Source organism: Triticum aestivum, chromosome 5B (assembly GCF_018294505.1).
Source record: "Triticum aestivum cultivar Chinese Spring chromosome 5B, IWGSC CS RefSeq v2.1, whole genome shotgun sequence".
NCBI classification, from domain to species: domain Eukaryota; kingdom Viridiplantae; phylum Streptophyta; class Magnoliopsida; order Poales; family Poaceae; genus Triticum; species Triticum aestivum.
The window spans coordinates 544,203,746-544,214,092 of NC_057807.1; the positions used below are offsets into that span (position 1 = coordinate 544,203,746).

The 10,347-nt window shown below is 44.0% G+C and overlaps 2 protein-coding genes across 2 annotated transcripts; both read left to right on the top strand.

The window, feature by feature from the left end:
* The first annotated feature begins 298 nt into the window (after positions 1–298).
* On the top strand, positions 299–3,094 carry LOC123116850 (BTB/POZ domain-containing protein POB1-like). Its single transcript, XM_044537740.1, has 5 exons — positions 299–566; positions 1,231–1,347; positions 1,425–1,490; positions 1,881–2,160; positions 2,280–3,094. The coding sequence occupies exons 1-5, from the start codon at positions 341–343 to the stop codon at positions 2,896–2,898; spliced, it is 1,308 nt and encodes a 435-aa protein (XP_044393675.1). The 5' UTR covers positions 299–340; the 3' UTR covers positions 2,899–3,094.
* A 1,460-nt stretch (positions 3,095–4,554) lies between these two features.
* On the top strand, positions 4,555–7,867 carry LOC123113075 (BTB/POZ domain-containing protein At2g46260). Its single transcript, XM_044534200.1, has 5 exons — positions 4,555–4,836; positions 6,344–6,462; positions 6,542–6,605; positions 7,001–7,280; positions 7,404–7,867. Exons 1-5 carry the CDS (start codon positions 4,686–4,688, stop codon positions 7,624–7,626), a joined length of 837 nt encoding a protein of 278 aa, XP_044390135.1. The 5' UTR covers positions 4,555–4,685; the 3' UTR covers positions 7,627–7,867.
* Positions 7,868–10,347: the final 2,480 nt, after the last annotated feature.

The following is a 10,347-nucleotide window of genomic DNA, read 5'->3' on the forward strand; positions in this document are numbered from 1 at the left end:
GGACGCGAGCCTGAGGTGGATATTGCCGAGGAGGTCGTCCGGGAGGTCGCACCAGCGCGCTGATGAAGACTGGTGCCACGGTCGCCACCGCCGGCGGCGTTCGTCCCTGTCGTCCACATCTCGTAATTGTGTTGTTATATACGTGTCTGTGTCGGGATCAACCACGCGTGAATCGTGATGGCAGGTAAAGGTAGCAGAAGCCGGATCCGTATTCTAATCTAAGTCTTGTCAAGGTCGGTCCATTATATCTGGATTGGAGTTGCTCTGTACCCCCGCCTTCTTCCTCCACCGCGTTAGCTAGGTTCACATACGGCAACCGGCGCTTCCAGAGGTGGGCGGCATGGCGCAGGGTAAGTGGAGGCGAGTTGTATGGAAACATCGCGGCAAGGCCAGAGACGACGCATCAACCGGGGCAGAGGTGGAGGAGTCGGTAGTGGGCGAGAGCTTCGAGTTCGCCTTCGACAACGAGGCCTTCTCGGACAGGGTGCTGCGGATAGAGGTCGTCGGCAGCGACGGCGCTCCCAGGGCCGACAGCCGCAAGCGCCGTCGCCGCGAGGAGGACAAAAGTGAGTACAGTACCTCTGACAAATTGATCACATTGTTTCCTACTAGGGGTTCTATTTTTTGTTTATATTTCAAATGTAGTCCTGACATTTAAATTTGCTCCTCAGTTAGCTGGTATCAAATTTGTTCATAAGAAGCGATTAACAATGTTGTATATGTCTCCATACGTCCAAGAATGCAGCAGATATGTTAGTCACATATGTGGATGCAGCAGTGGTGTTCAAACTACATCTGATCTCATACCATACAAATTGAGAATTGCCACTGGTAGAAAGATTTGGAATAATATGCACGTGATAGTTATGTAGGATGGTGATCTAAACACTCTTATATTTTTTTACAGAGGGAGTACGTACTGTTTAAGGGCGCTTGTATCTGTGATTCAGCCTTAGAACAAATGGGCAAGGTGATCAATTATTCCACATCAACATTTATGATTATCATACCCACTGACGAGCATGCTTATTGCAAGCATCAAGTTTTCGTGATGTTCAACATTTTGCTGTATTTCCTAAAGTTTCATTGAATGAATCCGCACCTATAGAGAACATGGTACTCCATATATTTTTAACAGCAAAGCCTTGTCAAGTTCTTACGTCCTTCTACCGTTCTATGCCCCTAATTTTGCATGTTTCTCTATATTTATCTGACCATGGTATTTTGCAGGCAATGATGAAGAAGGTATTGACTATTCTAGTACTGTCACGGGCACACCTGTTTTACGAGTCAACACCATACATGTTAGTTCGGCGATTCTTGCTGCAAAAAGTCCTTTTTTTCTTCAAGGTAATTCAGATGAACTTCAATGCATTTGTTATATAATCAGTGGACTTAGCTTTCTGATAAGCTTTTTGCTTCTTAGCTTTTCTCAAATGGCATGAAAGAGTCTGATCAGAGGCAACCAACACTTACAATTGGAGATTCAGGTAACAGTGTTCAGTGTACTCTAAACAATTGTCATCTTATAACCGAATTATTCTAGTTTGTTTTGGTTATTATATTGTTGATTTCTATTTTTTAAATTTAAAAGATGAATACTTCTTGTATAATTTACAAGACGATTACTTATTGTAGACAGGTGGACTGGAGTTTCCTGCCACACTAATTTTTCATGAGGAATTTGTTACTCTGATCTCCCCCATATATACCCTAGGAAAGGGATATTTTGCATTTTTTGGGCATAATTATATAATCATGGTATTAAGAATAGCTATGCCCTTTTTTGTACTTCTTTATTTAACTGTTACGGGTTGAGATTTATTGAGTTGTTTCATTAGTCCTGATGCTTACATGTGTTCATTTCTTACATGGAACAGAGGAAAAGGCCTTCATGGAGATTTTAATCTTTATGTATAGTGGAAAGTTGACACCAACAACTGAGCCCACTCTTATACTTGATATGCTGATGGTTGCTGACAAATTTGAGGTCATTTCTTGCATGAAGCTTTGCAGTCAGCGGCTGCTAGACCTGCCTATGACCCCAGAATCGGCAGTGAGGTGCCTGAATATGCCAAGTTCCATTTCAATGGCAGCAGCCCTCAAAGAGGCAGCCAAGCAATTCCTTGCAGAAAGGTACAAGGAGCTCCTGTCAACAAAGTAAGTGATCTCCATTGGAATGATATACCCCTTCTTTTCCTTTTATTAAGTAATAAAGCATGTGTACATTTTTGTCACAAATCATTATCTAAAGGCAACACATGGTTTTTTTATGTCAGCTTCCAAGATGAACTAATGAGGGTCCCTCTTGCTGGGATTCAGGCCATCTTATCGAGGAATCGCCTTGGAGCTGCATCTGAAGAATCAGTTTATGACTTTGTGCTCAGGTGGGCACGTTCACGGTACCCAAATTCGGAAGTAAGGGACAAGATTTTGAGTACACGTTTACTTCCATTGGTGCCATGGGTGCTCGGGATGACCAATGACATTCAAATTGATCATCCATCTTGTATAATTAACCTCACAATAAAGCGTGAGAAGTGTTCCAGGCTGGTCCCATCAGGATTAATGTGTTCTCCGTCGTTCCATTGCGCGGGGCGTGACTTCTTCCTCTCGGCATGTTGTGTGACGACAGATCAGTCCCAATTTTTTAGCCTCGCCATAAAGATGTTAGAAGACAAGGGGGCAATAAGGGGGACAGTAGATTACGAGATTGGGGCAAAGACAAGACCATCACTGAAGTTTGTCACCAAGTATAGGTGCACCACCTCCACCGATAGTATGGGACAAGATGGTTGTTGCGTTCCTTGGTCGGAGTTAATGGCTGACGACAACCCTTACTTCATCGACGATAAACTCCATCTGCAAATTCACGTGAAGATAACACCACTGCCATAGTAATGTGTGCATTAGCTGCTAGCTTGATGTGCCTTGCTCAAGTCCCATGTGTGCATTAGGTGCTCTAGTTATTTGCTAGCATTTTCTCTGCTCTCTTTCGGTGACAGAAATTAATGTCACATGTAAATATCTAGAAGTTGATGTTGGAAACTTTCACAGTTACGTGTGCATGTGTGTTCTGTTATGCACTCAAGGTGCTGACCACTTAATGTTCGGTTTGTTGTAAGTTGGTTGATTAATATAATGCTAATATCATCTTTGATAGTTTGATTCGATGGACTATAATTCTTATGGTCTATGTCATGTTATCATCCTTATAATCTACTTTATGTTAATTTGTCTGCACTCTGATAATTTGAACTTTGTCAACATGTGCCTCCAGGACGAAATGTTGCTGCATATATAGGTCAATGTGCTTTGCAGGTGAAGAAAACTTCAGTGGCAATGAAATGTTGGAAAGTTTACTTAGTTAAGTGGATGTCTAGTTCCTTCACTTGAATGCCATTGTTTCCAGTACTAGTAGGCTGACAATTGCCATTTTAACCACAACAAAAGCTTAAATTGATGCGTTCGCCGCCGTTCCATTGTGCAGGGCGTCGTTTCTACCTCTCGGCACGCTGTATGGCGACGGAGCAGCTCCAGATTTTCAGCCTTTCAGTAAACATGCTGGAAGACAAGGGGGCAGTAAGGGGGACAGTAGATTATAAGATTGGAGGAAGCAACCTGTTGGATGCAGGGTTCCTTGGTCGGAGCTCATCGCTGATGACAACCCTTACTTCATTGATGACAAACTCCATCTGCAAGTTCACATGATGACAAAAAGGTGAGACCACTCTTTAATGTTTTTGGGGAAGGGGACACGAAAAAGGATCCAAACACGTGGTCGACTGGGGGTTCATCCTAGTCACGATTTTGTACCATCTGTCTTGGTCAGGAGCAAATCCGGTAACCAAAGGTCTTCCGTGGCAAGATCCAGCAGGGATGTGGGCCAGATGTTGTGGAAGGGTAGTTACATTAAGATCAGGCATCGAGGACCAACATAATAGGTCAAGCTACATTCCACACCTATCGTCGTCTCGCCGTCCCCACGACCGAGGACACACAACCAACACCCGCGGTCGTCCTTGGCGACGCCTCAATGCACCAAAAGTCCTTCGCCCGAGCAATGAAGCACACAAAATATCACTGCCACACTCGCCGACAACGGCGAGGGAAGAGTTGACAACGGAATGGAAACCCTGATTGCCCATGAGTGCCCACATCAGAACGATTTGAGGGCCAAAACCATTTTTCGCCGCCTCCTTCACTAGCTAGCCAAGAGTGTTGTGTATTGTCGACGGGTAAGAAGGCTGACATTTTAGCGAAAGACTAGCTAATTGTCCATGCATTATCACAAAAGCATACTTATTCTAGTGGTTCAGTGACAACCTTGTTCGACGTATACCTTACGCCCACCATATTCTAATGTAGTACTGGGAAGTAATCTGATTTGATTGAGTTAATGCAAAAGATTTAAATTGAATGCTCGTCTGACATATAGATAGAATGATTTAGTAGTTGATTTAAGTGAGTCACTGACTTGCAAAAGGATTTCAAAAGATTTGATTTTTTTTTTATTGAGTTAATGTCTATGGGACTCTAGGTATACGGCGTGTGACCTCCCCTCCCCTCCCCTCGTCTCTCTTATCAGTCTCAGCCCAGAAACAGCAGTCCCTTTCCCCTTCTTCCTACGCCTCCAGCCCATCTAGCTCGCTCGGATTACGGCCGTCGTTCCAGAGGTGAGCGGCATGGCGGGGGCGGGGGCGGAGGAGGCGGTGGTGGGCGAGAGCTTCGAGTTCGCCTTTGACAAGGAGGCCTTCTCCGACAAGAAGCTGCGGGTCGAGGTCGTCGGCAGCGACGACGCCGCCAGCCGCAAGCGCCGCCGCGAGGACGACAAAAGTGAGCACAGCACCCCCGACAGACCGATCGCATTTCCCCCCTTCTTTGCGCGCAAATTAAACCTGTACGCAACTCGGATCTGGATTCGTCTGATTTTCAGCTCTGTTTGTTCGTTAGGGATTTGTGGGTAGGTAAAGGGGGAGCAAAACAGAGGAGATGTTTTTCTTATAAATAAAAAAAAAGGTTTGGATTTCGAGCTGTACGCGTGTGCTCTACGATGTAATCCAGGCGACTAATTTGGATGCAGCACATCGGTGGGCACATATTTGGGTGTAGTAGTAGTGTTCAGCGGACTGTATCATATATATACCATTACTAAAAAGATTTACTCCCTCCAGGCAGCACAATTCTTGAGGCTCAGATCGAAGGAATAAGCTGATCAATTATTTCACATCTTTCTCAAGAAAAACGTGATTTGCTTGATTGCTACATTGAATCTGCAGTTGTTATATCTCTGAATGTACTCTCTCGGTTTCTAAATATAAGTCTTTTTAGAGATTTCATTAGGGACTACATACGGATGTATATAGACGTATTTTAGAGTGTAGATTCACTCATTTTGCTCCGTATGTAGTCCATATTGGAATATCTAAAAGGGCTTATACTCCCTCCGTCCAGAAACACTTGTCCTCGAAATGGTTGTATCTAGGACAAATATTTCCGGATGGAGGGAGTATTTAGGAACGGAGGGAGTAGCATCCAAAGGTCCAACACAAGTAGAAGGACAGATTCATCAAAAGTGTTATTTCTGAATGTATACATGGAGATGAAGAAATGTCTTTATTTGTTTTTTGCGAATAAGAAATATATTCAGTTAGGAGGTGTAGAGTAGGAGCTCCCTGTTCTCTGTTCTCTGTTCCACATTTCATCTCAATTTCTGTTGTTTTTGCATTGATACATTTACAGTCGATATTAGTCTGCTCATAATCAGTTAATCACTTACTTTTAGTTAGTACGAACACTTGTAGACTGTCATACACACCGGTAATGTTGGTACAGTACTAGGCTACTAGCGCAATCCATTGATCAAATATTTAGTACTTAGTTGACTGTTCTTTTTTTATAAACGAGCAACATACTATTTATGACCCAGTCCTAGCGAGATACCGTGCTACTGCTTCTAGTTGGTTGGGTGGTATGGAATACTAATTAATATAATCAGATAAAAGAAGATAATAATGCAAGACTTGATCTGGTTTTTGTCACTTGAGTGCAAGCTGAACAAAATTTTAATTGGATCCCCGTGGTAACATTTGTGAATACTTCACTCGCCAATATACGAGTGTGCTTATGATGCTTTATGCAGCTCAATAGGTGCCCAGTTTTTTATATGTTCAACATTTTGTCGCTTTTTCTAAAGGTTGATTAAATGAATGTGTGACATAGAGGACATGTTGTTCCAAATATTTGAACAGCAAAAATCTTGTCTAGTAATTTCGTTACAAAGCTTCCACTCCCCTAATTTTGTGCACTTTCTCTTTATTTATCTGACATTGGTATTTTGCAGGCGATGAAGGAGAATGTGTCGATTCTTCTTCTATAGTGATGGCTGCACCAATTTTACGAGTCACTACCATGCATATCAATTCGGCGATTCTTGCTGCAAAAAGTCCTTTCTTTTTCAAGGTAATTTTGATGACATTCTGAAATGCATTTTTTCTATAGCCACTTTACTTAGCTTTCTGATAAGCTCAATGCTTCTTAGCTTTTCTCAAACGGCATGAAAGAGTCTGACAAGGGACAGGCAACACTTCGAATCGCTGATTCAGGTAAGAGCGTACAATGTACTCTTAGATTCTTCATCTTATAACTGATGATTCTAGTTTGCTATTGTGATTATATTGTCGATTCTGTATTTTAATTTGTGTGTGTTGTGGTGATTTGTGTGTGTTGGGGGGAGCGTACACTTATTTTTAGGTTTATTACGAATTGGTCATTCTCATTGACCTACAGACCACATGTACAAAATGGATTCTTGATTCTTTGTGTATTATAGTTCTTCGAGTTGATTACTGAAAGTCTATGGTCATACTTAAATGATCATGCAGGCATAAAAATAGCTAGCCCCTTTCCTTTGTGTTCCTTTATTTAATGTTACTTTTTGAGATTTATTAAACTGTTCCATTTATCCTAATTCCTTCTTGCTCTCATTTCTTACTGACAGAGGAAAATGCCTTCATGGAGCTTTTGTACTTTATGTATAGTGGAAAGTTGACTCCAACAACTGAGCCCACTCATCTGGTTGATATCTTGATGGCCGCTGACAAATTTGAGGTCGTTTCTTGCATTAAGCTTTGCGGTCAGTTGCTCACAAGCTTGCCTATGACCCCAGAATCTGCAGTGCTGTGCCTAGATCTACCATATTCCATTTCAATGGCACCTGCCCTGGCAGAGGCAGCCAAGAAATTCTTTGCTGAAAGATACAAGGATTTCTTGTCAACAAAGTGAGTAACCCCATTGGATTGAGATACCCCTTTCTTTTCCTTTGTTAGTAAGCATGTCGGCATTCTTGTAACAAAGTAATTATGTCAACTAAGTGATCCCCATTTGGTTTTGTTGCATTTCAGGTTACAAGACGAACTGATGAGGATCCCTCTTGCAGGGATCGTAGCCATCTTATCAAGAAATGACCTCGGGGTTTTACCTGAAGAAGCCGTCTATGACTTTGTGCTCAGGTGGGCTGATTCGCAGTACCCAAATCCAGAAGAAAGACGCAAGATCTTGAGTTCACAGTTACTTCCACTAGTACCACTAGTGCGAAGTAGTGTCAGAACCATTGTACTTGATTAGCCGTCTTGTATAATCAACTTCAGTCTAGAGTTGATTATCTTGTAGTGATAGACCCTGTAGGGCTGTAGGCTGGTGAGATACATAGTACTGGTTAAGGGTAGTTGTGTGTGATTCGTGTATCCTGCTGTCGCCGGTTAAGGACTGTTATGTTTGCTTGTTTGTCCTGCTATGCAGCAAAGTCGCTGGACTGTTGACGTCTTTGTCGGAAGTTGGCTGACGTATTACTGATTACCTCTGTAAATTGATGGAGTGTAATCCTTAGAATCTACTCCCTCTGTAAACAAATATAAGAGCGTTTAGATAACTAAAGTAGTGATCTAAATGCTCTTATATTAATTTACGGAGGGAGTATATATTATGTGATTCGTGATAATCTCTGGACATTTTAGTACATACTTCCTGGCAGCTGATAAATTTTTCTTGCCAATCTGTGCTCCCTGGAAACAGCAACTTCAGCAATGTGTGACCCCGGGACTGAATGCTGCTGCATAGTTCAATGTTGACAAAGTCTGTTGCTCTGCAACATATTTTGCCTTCTATGCCAAGTGAATACTGAATAGTACTCCCTCCCCCTGTTTCATATTAGTCATCGTTGTTTTAGTACAAAGTTGTTCCATATTAGTTGTCGTTGATTTAGATTTAATACAAAGTTGTACTAAATCAGCGAGAGACGACAACTAATATGGAACGGAGGGAGTAATATGAATATGATAACACATATTCTATCCGTTGGCTCTACCCGGTTAATGATGCCACACGTTCACAAGTCTGTTGCGTTGCAGATCAACCATTTCAGTGTGACTGAAAATGTCCATTTTACCTGAGATGTTGATTTCCTTTACCACAACTGCAGCTGTAACTGAAATTCACCTTTCAGTGCAACGCTTTGTTTCTGCGTAGTTTTTCATTTGCTCTTCATCTACTAGTATTTCTCTACATGGCTGAAAATGCTACTAACATAGTTGTTTCAAAATAAATTTGGCACTAACATACAAATTCTCATGTCACCCAGGCACCCTACCCCCAGAATGCAAATTACTGTGTCATGTTGATCTTGGTACACTTGGTGCTTTCTGTACACAAACCACACAAGTATCACAGAGTAACTATGGAAGAACCAGCTTGAGCTTCCAGCTCGAGAGTTTCTCTTTGAAAGATGCTAGCATGCATGAAGGCCGCAGCTGGAATCTCTGCTGCGTGATTCACCAAGAAATGGAACCATCTCTTGAAAAACAAAGAAGCTAGGGGAGAAATCTGCCTACTTACAAATAGTGCGGAGATGAATCATTGATCCAAATGGTACCAAAGATCAGGGTTGTACTCGATAATGATCAGGGCATATATAGCTGGTACCAGTACATGGAAATGCTGGATTTTTTCCCTTTTGCGGAAAGAATAAGATCTATTATAAAATTTCACCGAAATACAAAGTATCTCCAACCACCTCCCTCCTGGTCCAAGAAAAACGGATCTCGCTCCTGTGCCGCTCCCGAGCGGCACTGGGGCGCCCCAACCCTAGCAGGCCTCGGCTCCCCACCACCTCTCTCCTCCCCCGACGCCGCCGGCGCGTGCCGCCAGGCAAGGCCTACGCGGTGCCGGCGGCGGTGGGATTTCTCTCTGGCGGCGGGCGGCTCCTCGGCGCTCTGGATCTGCGTGTGGCGGTGGCTGCATGGGGAAAGCTCCTCGGTTCATGGCTGCACGGGGCAACGATGCAGCTCCACTTGCTGCATGGGCGTCCTGCTGCGGCGACTTGATGGTCGGGCGGCACTGCTCTCCCGCGACGGCAAGACTGCCCTCTGCTGGATGGGCGCCTTCGTGCGATGCCGGCTTGTCTCTTCTTGCGGCTTGGCTCCGGCTTGCTGCAGGGCGTGGAGGCATCGAGGTCGCGGGCTCCGGCGACTCTGGATCGTGGTCTGTTCATGACCGACCCGGCGTGGTTGCTCAATTCAGATCTGGACGGCTTGGTGGTGGTGATCCAGATTCGATCGGTCGAGTGGGGTGACTGCAGACTGTGTTGCAGTGACCTCTTGCGGCTCCACGGCGACGGTGGTCACCGACGGATCTTCGGGAGGGTTCTTCTCTCTATCCAATGGTTGACTTCGGTGGTGAGATGCAAACTATAGACGTCGGCTTGACGTAGAGGAATGGTTGTGCAGTGGCGGCGGTCGCGTCGTATGTAGCTGCTGGGATTACGGAAAAGTGGTGGCGACAACACTTGAGTGACTTCGAAGGTGGTGTTGTGAGCACCCGGTCGCGAGATCTGGGGTGAAAGCCTAGGTTGACCTGAGCTGGTTATACCTGGAAATGACGATGTTTTTTATGTCATTACCTTGTTGAAGGCATTGCTCGGATATGTTTGCACTGATTCTTCAGGGTGAAAACCTAGATTCAGGTCTTGGTGGTTGGATCCGGTGACGGCAACACTTGAGTGTCGCTCCCTTCTCGAAGGCGTTACTGTTGAAGAACCTCGTCGTCTGTGTGATGTCATGAGATGGTTGGTGCGGATATGGTCGTTGATATAGTTTGCCGATCGTGGATCTGGTCGCTTCGGGTTTTTCTTTTACTCGCCTACACATAGCTTTGGTCTTATATGACTTTACTATCTGGTGTGTTTTTTTATGCGTGTGTTGGTGTTGGTTGTGTGCATCCTAGCTATGTAGAGTCCGGGTGTGTGCTTTTTGGGTTTGTATCCTCTTGATGCTCCTCTTTGAGCCAATAAAA

What these genes read in the sequence shown, in the direction of transcription:
- LOC123116850 (XM_044537740.1), top strand. Translation starts at nt 341, where the DNA reads ATGGCGCAGGGTAAGTGGAGGCGAGTTGTATGGAAACATCGCGGCAAG. An exon ending in TCGCCGCGAGGAGGACAAAA is followed by an intron (nt 567 to 1,230) that starts GTGAGTACAGTA and finishes GGTATTTTGCAG; the next exon opens with GCAATGATGAAGAAGGTATT. An exon ending in AAGGAGCTCCTGTCAACAAA is followed by an intron (nt 2,161 to 2,279) that starts GTAAGTGATCTC and finishes TTTTTATGTCAG; the next exon opens with CTTCCAAGATGAACTAATGA.
- LOC123113075 (XM_044534200.1), top strand. Translation starts at nt 4,686, where the DNA reads ATGGCGGGGGCGGGGGCGGAGGAGGCGGTGGTGGGCGAGAGCTTCGAG. An exon ending in CCGCCGCGAGGACGACAAAA is followed by an intron (nt 4,837 to 6,343) that starts GTGAGCACAGCA and finishes GGTATTTTGCAG; the next exon opens with GCGATGAAGGAGAATGTGTC. An exon ending in ACTTCGAATCGCTGATTCAG is followed by an intron (nt 6,606 to 7,000) that starts GTAAGAGCGTAC and finishes TCTTACTGACAG; the next exon opens with AGGAAAATGCCTTCATGGAG.